The sequence below is a fragment of the Melospiza melodia genome, unplaced genomic scaffold (genome assembly GCF_035770615.1).
Source record: "Melospiza melodia melodia isolate bMelMel2 unplaced genomic scaffold, bMelMel2.pri scaffold_454, whole genome shotgun sequence".
In the NCBI taxonomy this organism is placed as follows: domain Eukaryota; kingdom Metazoa; phylum Chordata; class Aves; order Passeriformes; family Passerellidae; genus Melospiza; species Melospiza melodia.
Window position 1 is genome coordinate 16,843 of NW_026948777.1, and position 15,224 is coordinate 32,066.

General features: G+C 61.5%; 1 protein-coding gene across 1 annotated transcript in view; it reads right to left on the reverse strand.

Moving 5' to 3' along the window:
- The window catches only part of LOC134434680 (cleavage and polyadenylation specificity factor subunit 1-like), a gene marked incomplete at both ends in the record, with an annotated part of 31,464 nt that extends 16,568 nt beyond the window's left edge, over positions 1–14,896 (reverse strand). The window contains 5 exons of the mRNA XM_063183315.1: positions 7,196–7,337; positions 8,480–8,599; positions 10,701–10,790; positions 13,968–14,048; positions 14,873–14,896. Coding sequence (XP_063039385.1) covers positions 7,196–7,337; positions 8,480–8,599; positions 10,701–10,790; positions 13,968–14,048; positions 14,873–14,896 — 457 coding nt within the window. The remainder of the gene's footprint in view (positions 1–7,195; positions 7,338–8,479; positions 8,600–10,700; positions 10,791–13,967; positions 14,049–14,872) is intronic.
- Between the last annotated feature and the right edge of the window lie 328 nt (positions 14,897–15,224).

Below are 15,224 nucleotides of genomic sequence, written 5' to 3' on the forward strand. Positions count from 1 at the left end.
GGTGTGTCACTGTCCCCAGGTGTCCCCAGGTGTGTCACTGTCCCCAGGTGTGTCACTGTCCCCAGGTGTGTCACTGTCCCCAGGTGTCCCCAGGTGTGTCACTGTCCCAGGTGTGTCACTGTCCCAGCTGTGTCACTCACCGCCCTGCAGCAGCCTCAGCCCCAGCGGTGACACCTGCACGATGAACTGGCCCTGGCCCAGGTGTGTCCCTGTGCCCAGGTGTGTCACTGTCCCCAGGTGTGTCACTGTCCCAGGTGTGTCCGAGGTGTGTCCCTGTCCCCAGGTGTGTCACTGTCCCAGGTGTGTCACTGTCCCAGGTGTGTCACTGTCCCAGGTGTCCCCAGGTGTGTCACTGTCCCAGGTGTGTCACTGTCCCCAGGTGTCCCCAGGTGTGTCACTGTCCCCAGGTGTGTCACGGTCCCAGGTGTGTCCCAGGTGTCCCCAGGTGTGTCACTCACCGCCCTGCAGCAGTCTCAGCCCCAGCGGTGACACCTGCACGATGAACTGGCCCTGGCCCAGGTGTGTCACTGTCCCCAGGTGTGTCACTGTCCCAGGTGTGTCCCTGTCCCCAGGTGTGTCACTGTCCCCAGGTGTCCCCAGGTGTGTCCCTGTCCCCAGATGTGTCACTGTCCCAGGTGTGTCACTGTCCCCAGGTGTGTCACTGTCCCAGGTGTGTCACTGTTCCAGGTGTCTCACTATCCCCAGGTGTGTCACTGTCCCAGGTGTGTCCCAGGTGTCCCCAGGTGTGTCACTGTCCCAGGTGTGTCACTCACCGCCCTGCAGCAGCCGCAGCCCCAGCGGTGACACCTGCACGATGATCTGGCCCTGGCCCAGGTGTGTCACTGTCCCCAGGTGTGTCACTGTCCCCAGGTGTGTCACTGTCCCAGGTGTGTCCGAGGTGTGTCCCTGTCCCCAGGTGTGTCACTGTCCCAGGTGTGTCACTGTCCCAGGTGTGTCACTGTCCCCAGGTGTCCCCAGGTGTGTCACTGTCCCAGGTGTGTCACTGTCCCAGGTGTGTCACTGTCCCAGGTGTGTCACTGTCCCCAGGTGTCCCCAGGTGTGTCACTGTCCCCAGGTGTGTCACTGTCCCAGGTGTGTCACTGTCCCAGGTGTGTCACTGTCCCCAGGTGTGTCACTGTCCCAGGTGTGTCACTGTCCCCAGGTGTGTCACTGTCCCCAGGTGTGTCACTGTCCCAGGTGTGTCACTCACCGCCCTGCAGCAGCCTCAGCCCCAGCGGTGACACCTGCACGATGAACTGGCCCTGGCCCAGGTGTGTCACTGTCCCCAGGTGTGTCACTGTCCCCAGGTGTGTCACTGTCCCCAGGTGTGTCACTGTCCCAGGTGTGTCCCAGGTGTCCCAGGTGTGTCACTCACCGCCCTGCAGCAGCCTCAGCCCCAGCGGTGACACCTGCACGATGAACTGGCCCTGGCCCAGGTGTGTCACTGTCCCAGGTGTGTCGCTGTCCCCAGGTGTGTCACTGTCCCAGGTGTGTCACTGTCCCAGGTGTGTCACTGTCCCCAGGTGTCCCCAGGTGTGTCACTGTCCCAGGTGTGTCACTGTCCCAGGTGTGTCACTGTCCCAGGTGTGTCACTGTCCCCAGGTGTCCCCAGGTGTGTCACTGTCCCCAGGTGTGTCACTGTCCCAGGTGTGTCACTGTCCCAGGTGTGTCACTGTCCCCAGGTGTGTCACTGTCCCCAGGTGTGTCGCTGTCCCCAGGTGTGTCACTGTCCCAGGTGTGTCACTGTCCCAGGTGTGTCACTGTCCCCAGGTGTCCCCAGGTGTGTCACTGTCCCAGGTGTGTCACTGTCCCAGGTGTGTCACTGTCCCCAGGTGTGTCACTGTCCCAGGTGTGTCACTGTCCCCAGGTGTGTCACTGTCCCCAGGTGTGTCACGGTCCCAGGTGTGTCCCAGGTGTCCCCAGGTGTGTCACTCACCGCCCTGCAGCAGCCTCAGCCCCAGCGGTGACACCTGCACGATGAACTGGCCCTGGCCCAGGTGTGTCACTGTCCCAGGTGTGTCACTGTCCCCAGGTGTGTCACTGCCCCCAGGTGTGTCACTGTCCCAGGTGTGTCCGAGGTGTGTCCCTGTCCCCAGGTGTGTCACTGTCCCAGGTGTGTCACTGTCCCAGGTGTGTCACGGTCCCAGGTGTGTCCCAGGTGTCCCAGGTGTGTCACTGTCCCAGGTGTGTCACTGTCCCAGGTGTGTCCCAGGTGTCCCCAGGTGTGTCACTCACCGCCCTGCAGCAGCCTCAGCCCCAGCGGTGACACCTGCACGATGAACTGGCCCTGGCCCAGGTGTGTCACTGTCCCAGGTGTGTCACTGTCCCCAGGTGTGTCACTGTCCCAGGTGTGTCACTGTCCCCAGGTGTCCCCAGGTGTGTCACTGTCCCCAGGTGTGTCACTGTCCCAGGTGTGTCACTGTCCCCAGGTGTCCCCAGGTGTGTCACTGTCCCCAGGTGTGTCCCTGTCCCCAGGTGTGTCACTGTCCCCAGGTGTGTCCCTGTCCCAGGTGTCCCCAGGTGTGTCACTCACCGCCCTGCAGCAGCCTCAGCCCCAGCGGTGACACCTGCACGATGATCTGGCCCTGGCCCAGGTGTGTCACTGTCCCAGGTGTGTCACTGTCCCCAGGTGTGTCACTGTCCCCAGGTGTGTCCCTGTCCCCAGGTGTGTCACTGTCCCCAGGTGTCCCAGGTGTGTCACTCACCGCCCTGCAGCAGCCGCAGCCCCAGTGGTGACACCTGCACGATGAACTGGCCCTGGCCCAGGTGTGTCACTGTCCCCAGGTGTGTCACTGTCCCAGGTGTGTCACTGTCCCAGGTGTGTCCCAGGTGTCCCCAGGTGTGTCACTGTCCCAGGTGTGTCACTGTCCCAGGTGTGTCCCAGGTGTCCCCAGGTGTGTCACTGTCCCCAGGTGTGTCACTGTCCCAGGTGTCCCCAGGTGTGTCACTCACCGCCCTGCAGCAGCCTCAGCCCCAGCGGTGACACCTGCACGATGAACTGGCCCTGGCCCAGGTGTGTCACTGTCCCCAGGTGTGTCACTGTCCCCAGGTGTGTCCCTGTCCCCAGGTGTGTCACTGTCCCCAGGTGTGTCATTGTCCCCAGGTGTGTCCCTGTCCCCAGGTGTGTCACTGTCCCCAGGTGTGTCACTGTCCCAGGTGTGTCACTGTCCCCAGGTGTGTCACTGTCCCAGGTGTGTCCCTGTCCCCAGGTGTGTCACTGTCCCAGGTGTGTCACTCACCGCCCTGCAGCAGCCTCAGCCCCAGCGGTGACACCTGCACGATGAACTGGCCCTGGCCCAGGTGTGTCACGGTCCCAGGTGTGTCACTGTCCCAGGTGTGTCACTGTCCCCAGGTGTGTCACTGTCCCAGGTGTGTCACTGTCCCCAGGTGTCCCCAGGTGTGTCACTCACCGCCCTGCAGCAGCCGCAGCCCCAGCGGTGACACCTGCACGATGAACTGGCCCTGGCCCAGGTGTGTCCCTGTCCCCAGGTGTGTCACTGTCCCCAGGTGTCCCCAGGTGTCCCCAGGTGTGTCACTGTCCCCAGGTGTGTCACTGTCCCCAGATGTGTCACTGTCCCAGGTGTGTCCCTGTCCCAGGTGTGTCACTGTCCCAGGTGTGTCACTCACCGCCCTGCAGCAGTCTCAGCCCCAGCGGTGACACCTGCACGATGAACTGGCCCTGGCCCAGGTGTGTCACTGTCCCCAGGTGTCCCCAGGTGTGTCACTGTCCCAGGTGTGTCCCAGGTGTCCCCAGGTGTGTCACTCACCGCCCTGCAGCAGCCGCAGCCCCAGCGGTGACACCTGCACGATGAACTGGCCCTGGCCCAGGTGTGTCCCTGTCCCCAGGTGTGTCACTGTCCCCAGGTGTCCCCAGGTGTCCCCAGGTGTGTCACTGTCCCCAGGTGTGTCACTGTCCCAGGTGTGTCCCAGGTGTCCCCAGGTGTGTCACTCACCGCCCTGCAGCAGCCTCAGCCCCAGCGGTGACACCTGCACGATGAACTGGCCCTGGCCCAGGTGTGTCACTGTCCCAGGTGTGTCACTGTCCCCAGGTGTGTCCCTGTCCCAGGTGTGTCACTGTCCCCAGGTGTCCCCAGGTGTGTCACTGTCCCCAGGTGTGTCACTGTCCCAGGTGTGTCACTGTCCCCAGGTGTCCCCAGGTGTGTCACTGTCCCCAGGTGTGTCCCTGTCCCCAGGTGTGTCACTGTCCCCAGGTGTGTCACTGTCCCAGGTGTGTCACTCACCGCCCTGCAGCAGCCTCAGCCCCAGCGGTGACACCTGCACGATGATCTGGCCCTGGCCCAGGTGTGTCCCTGTCCCCAGATGTGTCACTGTCCCAGGTGTGTCACTGTCCCCAGGTGTGTCACTGTCCCAGGTGTGTCACTGTCCCCAGGTGTCCCCAGGTGTGTCACTGTCCCAGGTGTGTCACTGTCCCCAGGTGTGTCACTGTCCCCAGGTGTGTCCCTGTCCCCAGGTGTGTCACTGTCCCCAGGTGTCCCAGGTGTGTCACTCACCGCCCTGCAGCAGCCTCAGCCCCAGCGGTGACACCTGCACGATGAACTGGCCCTGGCCCAGGTGTGTCACTGTCCCCAGGTGTGTCACTGTCCCAGGTGTGTCACTGTCCCAGGTGTGTCCCAGGTGTCCCCAGGTGTGTCACTGTCCCAGGTGTGTCACTGTCCCAGGTGTGTCCCAGGTGTCCCCAGGTGTGTCACTGTCCCCAGGTGTGTCACTGTCCCAGGTGTGTCACTGTCCCCAGGTGTGTCACTGTCCCAGGTGTGTCACTGTCCCAGGTGTCCCCAGGTGTGTCACTCACCGCCCTGCAGCAGCCTCAGCCCCAGCGGTGACACCTGCACGATGAACTGGCCCTGGCCCAGGTGTGTCACTGTCCCCAGGTGTGTCACTGTCCCCAGGTGTGTCCCTGTCCCCAGGTGTGTCACTGTCCCCAGGTGTGTCATTGTCCCCAGGTGTGTCCCTGTCCCCAGGTGTGTCACTGTCCCCAGGTGTGTCACTGTCCCAGGTGTGTCCCTGTCCCCAGGTGTGTCACTGTCCCAGGTGTGTCACTCACCGCCCTGCAGCAGTCTCAGCCCCAGCGGTGACACCTGCACGATGAACTGGCCCTGGCCCAGGTGTGTCACGGTCCCAGGTGTGTCACTGTCCCAGGTGTGTCACTGTCCCCAGGTGTGTCACTGTCCCAGGTGTGTCACTGTCCCCAGGTGTCCCCAGGTGTGTCACTCACCGCCCTGCAGCAGCCGCAGCCCCAGCGGTGACACCTGCACGATGAACTGGCCCTGGCCCAGGTGTGTCCCTGTCCCCAGATGTGTCACTGTCCCAGGTGTGTCCCTGTCCCCAGGTGTGTCACTGTCCCCAGGTGTGTCACTGTCCCAGGTGTGTCCCTGTCCCCAGGTGTGTCACTGTCCCCAGGTGTGTCCCTGTCCCAGGTGTCCCCAGGTGTGTCACTCACCGCCCTGCAGCAGTCTCAGCCCCAGCGGTGACACCTGCACGATGAACTGGCCCTGGCCCAGGTGTGTCACTGTCCCCAGGTGTCCCCAGGTGTGTCACTGTCCCAGGTGTGTCCCAGGTGTCCCCAGGTGTGTCACTCACCGCCCTGCAGCAGCCGCAGCCCCAGCGGTGACACCTGCACGATGAACTGGCCCTGGCCCAGGTGTGTCACTGTCCCCAGGTGTCCCCAGGTGTGTCACGGTCCCAGGTGTGTCCCAGGTGTCCCCAGGTGTGTCACTCACCGCCCTGCAGCAGCCGCAGCCCCAGCGGTGACACCTGCACGATGAAATGGCCCTGGCCCAGGTGTGTCACTGTCCCCAGGTGTGTCACTGTCCCAGGTGTGTCACTTTCCCCAGGTGTCCCCAGGTGTGTCACTGTCCCAGGTGTCCCCAGGTGTGTCACTCACCGCCCTGCAGCAGTCTCAGTCCCAGCGGTGACACCTGCACGATGAACTGGCTCTGGCCCAGGTGTGTCACTGTCCCCAGGTGTGTCACTGTCCCAGCTGTGTCACTCACCGCCCTGCAGCAGCCTCAGCCCCAGCGGTGACACCTGCACGATGAACTGGCCCTGGCCCAGGTGTGTCCCTGTCCCCAGGTGTGTCACTGTCCCCAGGTGTGTCACTGTCCCAGGTGTGTCACTGTCCCCAGGTGTCCCCAGGTGTGTCACTGTCCCCAGGTGTGTCCCTGTCCCCAGGTGTGTCACTGTCCCCAGGTGTGTCACTGTCCCAGGTGTGTCACTCACCGCCCTGCAGCAGCCTCAGCCCCAGCGGTGACACCTGCACGATGAACTGGCCCTGGCCCAGGTGTGTCACTGTCCCAGGTGTGTCACTGTCCCCAGGTGTGTCACTGTCCCAGGTGTGTCACTGTCCCCAGGTGTGTCACTGTCCCCAGGTGTGTCACTGTCCCAGGTGTGTCCCTGTCCCCAGGTGTGTCACTGTCCCCAGGTGTGTCACTGTCCCCAGGTGTGTCACTGTCCCCAGGTGTCCCCAGGTGTCCCCAGGTGTGTCACTGTCCCCAGGTGTGTCACTGTCCCAGGTGTGTCCCAGGTGTCCCAGGTGTGTCACTCACCGCCCTGCAGCAGCCGCAGCCCCAGTGGTGACACCTGCACGATGAACTGGCCCTGGCCCAGGTGTGTCACTGTCCCCAGGTGTGTCACTGTCCCAGGTGTGTCCCTGTCCCCAGGTGTGTCCCTGTCCCCAGGTGTGTCACTGTCCCCAGGTGTGTCACTGTCCCAGGTGTGTCACTGTCCCAGGTGTGTCCCAGGTGTCCCCAGGTGTGTCACTGTCCCAGGTGTGTCACTGTCCCAGGTGTGTCCCAGGTGTCCCCAGGTGTGTCACTGTCCCCAGGTGTGTCACTGTCCCAGGTGTCCCCAGGTGTGTCACTCACCGCCCTGCAGCAGCCTCAGCCCCAGCGGTGACACCTGCACGATGAACTGGCCCTGGCCCAGGTGTGTCCCTGTCCCCAGGTGTGTCACTGTCCCCAGGTGTCCCCAGGTGTCCCCAGGTGTGTCACTGTCCCAGGTGTGTCCCAGGTGTCCCCAGGTGTGTCACTCACCGCCCTGCAGCAGCCTCAGCCCCAGCGGTGACACCTGCACGATGAACTGGCTCTGGCCCAGGTGTGTCACTGTCCCAGGTGTGTCACTGTCCCAGGTGTCCCCAGGTGTGTCACTGTCCCCAGGTGTCCCCAGGTGTGTCACTCACCGCCCTGCAGCAGCCGCAGCCCCAGCGGTGACACCTGCACGATGAACTGGCCCTGGCCCAGGTTCCCCGCGTACACGGTCGGGCCCTGCGTGGCGAAGCCGCTCGTGTCCAGCTCCAGGATCTCCTGGCCCGTCTGCAGGATCTGGGGACAGCAGGGGGACACTGGGGACACTGGGGACATCAGGGACATTCCGGAGCTCAGGGACACCGGGGACATGGCACCCACGGAGCCACCAGAGCATGGGCGCTGTCCCCAAGGAGGGACGTGGGGACACTGAGGGGACACTGGCCAGGGCCAAACCCCAGGTGACACCAAATCCAGGTCGTTGTCCCTTGAGAGGACATCGGGGAGATTGGGGACACTGGGGACATCAGGGGGACACTGGGGACATGGCAAACACAGAGCCACCAGGGCATGGGTGCTGTCCCCAGGGAAGAACATGGGGACACTGAGGGGACACTGGGCAGGGCCAACACCCAGGTGACCCCATAATGTCCCCACGATGTCCCCAGTCAGTGTCCCTCACCATGGTGGAGTCCTCGCGGCTCAGGATGAGGAACCCTGTCCCCATGATGTCCCCAATGTCCCCATGATGTCCCTCACCATGGTGGAGTCCTCGCGGCTCAGGATGAGGAACCCTGTCCCCGTGATGTCCCCAATGTCCCCAATGTCCCCAGTGTCCCTCACCATGGTGGAGTCCTCGCGGCTCAGGATGAGGAACCCTGTCCCCATGATGTCCCCAATGTCCCCAATGTCCCCTCACCATGGTGGAGTCCTCGCGGCTCAGGATGAGGAACCCGTGACCCCGTGATGTCCCCAATGTCCCTGTGATGTCCCCATGATGTCCCTCACCATGGTGGAGTCCTCGCGGCTCAGGATGAGGAACCCCTGTCCCCATGATGTCCCCATGATGTCCCCAATGTCCCCAATGTCCCCATGATGTCCCTCACCATGGTGGAGTCCTCGCAGCTCAGGATGAGGAACCCTGTCCCCGTGATGTCCCCAATGTCCCCAATGTCCCCATGATGTCCCTCACCATGGTGGAGTCCTCGCGGCTCAGGATGAGGAACCCTGTCCCCGTGATGTCCCCAATGTCCCCAATGTCCCCAGTGTCCCTCACCATGGTGGAGTCCTCGCGGCTCAGGATGAGGAACCCGTGACCCCGTGATGTCCCCATGATGTCCCCAATGTCCCCTCACCATGGTGGAGTCCTCGCGGCTCAGGATGAGGAACCCTGTCCCCATGATGTCCCCAATGTCCCCAATGTCCCCAGTGTCCCTCACCATGGTGGAGTCCTCGCGGCTCAGGATGAGGAACCCGTGACGTTCCCCGTCCTCCTCAGAAGGTTCCGGAGCCGCCGCCGCCGCCTCGGGCTCCGCGCTGGTCCCCGGGGCCACCTCGGGCTGTGGGGACAGAGCATCCCTGGGGACAGGGGACACGGACAGGGGACACGGACAGGGGACACGGGGACAAGAGGGGACAGGGACGTGGGATGAGGGGACACGGGGGGCGACAGGGTGACAAAGGTGACGCAGGGAGGGTGACACAGGGGATGACACAGACACAGGGACATGAGGGGACGGGGACATGGGGACAAGAGGGGACAGGGACATTTGGGGACACAGGCGGACACAGAGGGACATAGGGACGTGGAGGGACATGGGGACACAGGTACAGGGACGTGAGGGGACAGGGGCGTGTGGGGACAAGAGGGGCAGGGACACGGGGTGAGGGGACACAGGACATGGGGACACGGGGACAGGGGGACATGGAAGGACAGAGGGACACAGACACAGGGACATGAGGGCACAGAAGGTTACAGGGACAGGGGGACATGGGGATGGGGACACAGGGACACAGAGGACATGGAGGGACAGGGGGACATGAAGGGACATGGGGACAGAGGGGGACACAGGGGACATGGAGGGACATGGGGATGGGGACATGGACATGGGGACATGGAAGGACAGGGGGACACAGGGGGACATGGGGACACAGAGGGACACAGAGGACGTGGAGGGATATGGGGACAAGAGGGGACAGGGACATGGGATGAGGGGACACAGGGGGACACAGGCACAGTGGGACATGGGGATGGGGACATGGACATAGGGACATGGAAGGACATGGGGACACAGACACGGACACACGGACAGGGGACACAGAGGGACAAGAGGGGACACAGAGGACATTTGGGGACACAGGGGGACACAGAGGGGACACAGAGAACATTTAGGGACACAGAGGACACGGAGGGACAGAGGGACAAGAGGGGACACAGAGGACATTTGGGGACACAGGGGGACACAGAAGACACAGAGGGACATGGGGACACAGGAACGGGGCCATGGAAGGACATGGGGACACAGGGACACAGGGACAGTGGGACATGAGGACACAGGGAAATGGAGGGACATGGGGACACAGGTACAAGGACGTGAGGGGACACGGGGATGGGGACACGGGGACATGGGGACAAGAGGGGACAGGGACATGGGATGAGGGGACATGGAGGACACAGAGGGACGGGGACATGGAGGGACATGGGGACACAGACATGGGGACAAAAGGGGACAAGGGGACACAGGGACAGGGGGACATGGGGATGGGGACACGGGGACATGGAGGGACATGGGGACACAGACACAGGGACATGAGGGGACAGGGGATGGGTACATGGACATAGGGACATGGAAGGACATTGGGACACACGGGGACACAGGGACAGCAGCACATGGGGACACAGGTGACACAGGAAGGGTGACATGTGGACACAGTGACACAGGTGACAGAGGTGACACGGGGGACCCACCTGTTCCCGTGGGGGGGTCGCGGTGACACAGGTGACACAGGAGGGTGACATAGTGACACAGGGGTGTCACAAGTGACACAGGGGTGTGACACAGGTGCCACGGGGACCCGCCTGTTCCCGTGGGGGGGGCGCAGTGACACAGGTGTCACAGGGGGGTGACACAGGGGGGTGACACAGGGGGGTGACACAGGTGACACAGTGACCCATCTGCTCCCGTGGGGGGGGGCACGGTGTCGCAGGTGACACAGGGGGTGACACGGTGACACGGGGTGTGACACAGGTGACACGGGGTGACACAGGGGGTGACACGGTGACCCACCTGTTCCCGCGGGGGGGGCGCAGTGACACAGGTGTCACTGGGGTGTGATATGGTGACACGGGGGGGACACAGGTGACACAGGGGGTGACACAGGGGTGTCACAGGTGACACAGGGGGTGACACAGGGGGGTGACACAGGTGACCCACGTGTTCCCGCGGGGGGGTGCACGGTGTCACAGGTGACACAGGGGGTGACACAGGTGACACGGGGGGGACACAGGTGACCCACCTGTTCCCGTGGGGGGGGGGCACGGTGTCACAGGTGACACGGGGGTGACACGGGGGTTGACACAGGGGGTGACAGAGGGGGTGACAGAGGGTGTGACACAGGGGGGTGACACAGGGGATGACACAGGTGACACAGGTGACCCACCTGTTCCCGCGGGGGGGGCGCGGTGACCGTCCACATATCGTAACAGCCGGGCAGCTCGAAGGTGGTGACAACCTGGGGCCGGATGCTGCGCTGGGGACAGGGACAGGGACAGCGTCAGGGACAGGGACAGGGATGGGGACAGGGATGGGGACAGGGGACAGGGGACAGGGACAGGGACAGGGACAGGGACAGGGGACAGGGACAGGGACAGGGACAGGGGACAGGGACAGCGTCAGGGACAGCCATGGGGACAGGGGACAGGGATGGGGACAGGGACAGGGATGGGGACAGGGGACGGGGACAGGGACAGGGATGGGGGACAGAGACAGCGTCAGGGACAGCCATGGGGACAGGGGACAGGGGAGAGGGGACAGGGACAGGGGACAGGGACAGGGGACAGGGGACAGGGACAGGGACAGGGATGGGGACAGGGACAGGGACAGGGACAGCCATCCGGAGACAGTTCCATCTTTATGCAGTACTGCCCCATGGATTTGGGGTACCCCACAGTTTTTGGGGTGTCGCTGGGGGGTATAGGCAGTTTTTGGGGTACCCCAGAGTTCTGGGGTGTCGCTGGGGGGGTACAGGCAGGTTTGGGGTTTTTGCGGTGTCGCTGGGGGGAGTACAGGCAGTTTTTGGGGTTTTTGGGGTGTCGCTGGGGGGTACAGGCAGTTTTTGGGGTACCCCAGAGTTTTGGGGTGTCGCTGGGGGGGCACAGGCAGTTTTTGGGGTACCCCAGATTTCTGGGGTGTCGCTGGGGGGACACAGGCAGTTTTTGGGGTACCCCACAGTTCTGGGGTGTCCCTGGGGGGCACAGGCAGTTTTTGGGGTACCCCAGAGTTTTGGGGTGTCGCTGGGGGGGTACAGGCGCTCCCCAGACTTTGGGGTCACCCTGGTTGGCCCCAGCCCTGCTCTGGCACCGGGATCAGCCCCCCGGGAACCTCCCACGGGGGGACTTGGTGGTGCGGGGGGTTTGGGGTTTCGGGGTTCAGGGGGGTTTGTGGGGACCAGGGGGGTTTGGGGTTCAAGGGGGGTTTGGGGTTTTGGGGTTCAGGGGATTTGTGGGGACCAGGGGGGTTTGGGGTTCAGGGGGTTTGTGGGGTTCAGGGGGGTTTGGGGTTTTGGGGTTCAGGGGCATTTGTGGGGACCAGGGGGGGTTTGGGGTTTTGGGGTTCAGGGGGTTTTTGGGGTTCAGGGGGGTTTGGGGTTCAGGGGGATTTGGGGTTTTGGGGTTCAGGGGGTTTTTGGGGTTCAGGGGGGTTTGGGGTTTGTGGGGTTCAGGGGGGTTTGGGGTTTGTGGGGCAAAGGGGGGTTTGGGGTTCAAGGGGGGTTTGGGGTTTTGGGGTTCAGGGGGATTTCTGGGGGTCAGGGGGGGTTTGGGGTTTTGGGGTTCAGGGGATTTGTGGGGACCGGGGGGGTTTGGGGTTTTGGGGTTCAGGGGGATTTGTGGGGACCAGGGGGGGTTTGGGGTTTGTGAGGCAAAGGGGGGTTTGGGATTCAGGGGGGTTTGGGATTCAGGGTTCAGGATGATTTGTGGGGACCAGGGGGGGTTTGGGGTTTGGGGTTCAGGGGGATTTGTGGGGTTCAGGAGGGATTTAGGGTTCAAGGGGGGTTTGGGGTTTCGGGGTTCAGGGGGATTTGTGGGGACCAGGGGGGGTTTGGGGTTTGGGGGTTCAAGGGGGGTTTGGGGTTCAAGGGGGGTTTGGGGTTTTGGGTTCAGGGTGATTTGTGGGGACCAGGGGGGGTTGGGGTTTTTGGGGTTCAGGGGGGTTTTGGGGTTTGTCGGGTTCAGGGGGGTTTGGGGTTCAGGGGGGTTTGGGGTTTGTGGGGTTCAGGGGGATTTGGGGTTTGGGGTTCAGGGGGGATTTGGGGTTCGTGGGGTTCAGGGGGGAATTGGGGTTTTTGGGTACCTGCAGCACGGTCAGGGCCCCGTTCTTGCCGTACCCCGAGCACAGGCAGGGTTTGGGGTTTTTGGGGTGATTTTTGGGGTTTTTTGGTGTGATTTTTGGGGTTTTTGGGGTACCTGCAGCACGGTCAGGGCCCCGTTCTTGCCGTACCCCGAGCACAGGCAGGGTTTGGGGTTTTTGGGGTGATTTTTGGGGGATTTTTGGGATGTTTTTGGGGTGATTTTGGGGGTTTTTGGTGTGATTTTTGGGGTGGTTTTTGGGGGTGTTGGGTACCTGCAGCACGGTCAGGGCCCCGTTCTTGCCGTACCGCGAGCACAGGAAGGGTTTGGGGTTTTTGGGGAGTTTTTTGGAGTTTTTGGGGTGATGTTTGGGGTTTTTGGGGTGATTTTTGTGGGTTGGGGGTGATGTTTGGGGTTTTTGGGGTGATGTTGGGGTTTTTGGGGTGATTTTTGGGGGTTTGGGGGTGATGTTTGGGGTTTTTGGGGTGATTTTTGGGGTTTTTGGGGTGATGTTTGGGGTTTTTGGGGTGATTTTTGGGGTTTTGGGGGGTTTTGGGTGTTTTGGGGTTTGGGGTGATTTTTGGGTTTTTGGGTACCTGCAGCACGGTCAGGGCCCCGTTCTTGCCGTACCCCGAGCACAAGCAGGGTTTGGGGTTTTTGGGGTGATTTTTGGGGTTTTTGGGTACCTGTACCACGGTCAGGCCCGTTCTTGCCGTACCCCGAGCACAGGCAGGGTTTGGGGTTTTTGGTGTGATTTTTGGGGTGGTTTTTGGGGTTTTTGGGTACCTGCAGCACGGTCAAGGCCCCGTCTTGCTGTACCCCGAGCACAGGCAGGGTTTGGGCTTTTGGGGTGTGTTTGGGGTGTTTTTGGTGTGATTTTGGGGTTTTTGGTGTGATTTTTGGGGGTTTGGGGGTTTTTGGGGTACCTGCAGCACAGTCAGAGCCCGTTCTTGCTCTACCCCGAGCACAGGCAGGGTTTGGGGTTTTTGGGTGATTTTGGGGTTTTTGGGGTGATTTTTGGGGTTTTTGGGTACCTGTACCACGGTCAGGGCCCCGTTCTTGCCGTACCCCGAGCACAGGCAGGGTTTGGGGTTTTTGGGGTGATTTTTGGGGTTTTTGGGTACCTGCAGCACGGTCAGGGCCCGTTCTTGCCGTACCCCGAGCACAGGCAGGGGTTTGGGGTTTTTGGGGTGATTTTTGGGATGTGTTTGGGTGATTTTTGGGGTGATTTTTGGGGTGATTTTTGGGGTTTTTGGGTACCTGCAGCACGGTCAGGGCCCCGTTCTTGCCGTACCCCGAGCACAGGCAGGGTTTGGGGTCTTTGGGATGTTTTTGGGGTGGTTTTTGGGGTTTTTGGGTACCTGCAGCACGGTCAGGGCCCCGTTCTTGCCGTACCCCGAGCACAGGACGATCTCCAGGTCGGGCTCGGGGCTGTTCTGGAACTGCAGAGAGACAGCGGGGTCAGCTTTGGGTTTTTGGGGCACGTTTTGGGGTTTTTGGGGCACATTTTGGGGTTTTGGGGCACGTTTTGGGGTTTTTGGGGTACTTTTTGGGGTTTTTGGGGCACATTTTGGGGTATTTGGGGCACGTTTAGGGTTTTTGGGGCACGTTTTGGGGTGTTTGGGGCACATTTTGGGGTTTTTGGGGCACATTTTGGGGTTTTTGGGGCATGTTTTGGGGTGTTTGGGGCACATTTTGGGGTTTTTGGGGCACGTTTTGGGGTTTTTGGGGTACTTTTTGAGGTGTTTTTAGGGCTTTTTCCCCTCACCCTCTTGGACAGGAAGGTCAGTTTTGGGGTGGATTTTAGGGTGGGTTTTGGGGTGGCTTTCTGGGGTACATTTTGGGGTTTTGGGGTACATTTTGAGGTACATTTTGGGGTTTTTGTGTCCTTGCCTCCTCAGACAGGAAGGCCGGGTTTGGGGTGAGTTTTTGTGTACATTTTGGGGTGTTTTTTGGGGTGTTTCTGGGGTGTTTTTTGGGGTTTTTGGTCCCTCACCTCCTCAGACAGGAAGGCCGGGTTTGGGCACATTTTGGGGTACATTTTGGGGTTTTTGGGGTACATTTGGGTTATTTTTTGGGGTACATTTGGGGTCCCTCACCTCCTTGGACAGGAAGGCCGGGTTTGGGGTACATTTTTGGGGTACATTTTGGGATTTTGGGGTCCCTCACCTCCTCAGACAGGAAGGCCGGGTTTGGGTGGTTTTGGGGTTGATTTGGGTTTTTGGGGTACATTTTGGGTACAATTTGGGATTTTGGGGTCCCTCACCTCCTCGGACAGGAAGGCCAGGTTTGGGGTACATTTTGGGGTACAATTTGGGGTGTTTAGGGGTACATTTTGGGTACAATTTGGGGTTTTTGGGGTACATTTTGGGGTACAATTTGGGGTGTTTGGGGTACATTTTGGGGTCCCTCACTTCCTCGGAGAGGAAGGCTGGGTTTGGGGCGGTTTTTGGGGTGGATTTGGGTTTTTTTGGGGTATATTTGGGGATTTTGGGGTACATTTTGGGGTACAATTTGGGGATTTAGGGTCCCTCACCTCCTCGGACAGGAAGGCCCCAGCGGTTTGGGGTGGTTTTTGGGTACATTTTGGGGATTTTGAGGTACATTTTGGGGTACAA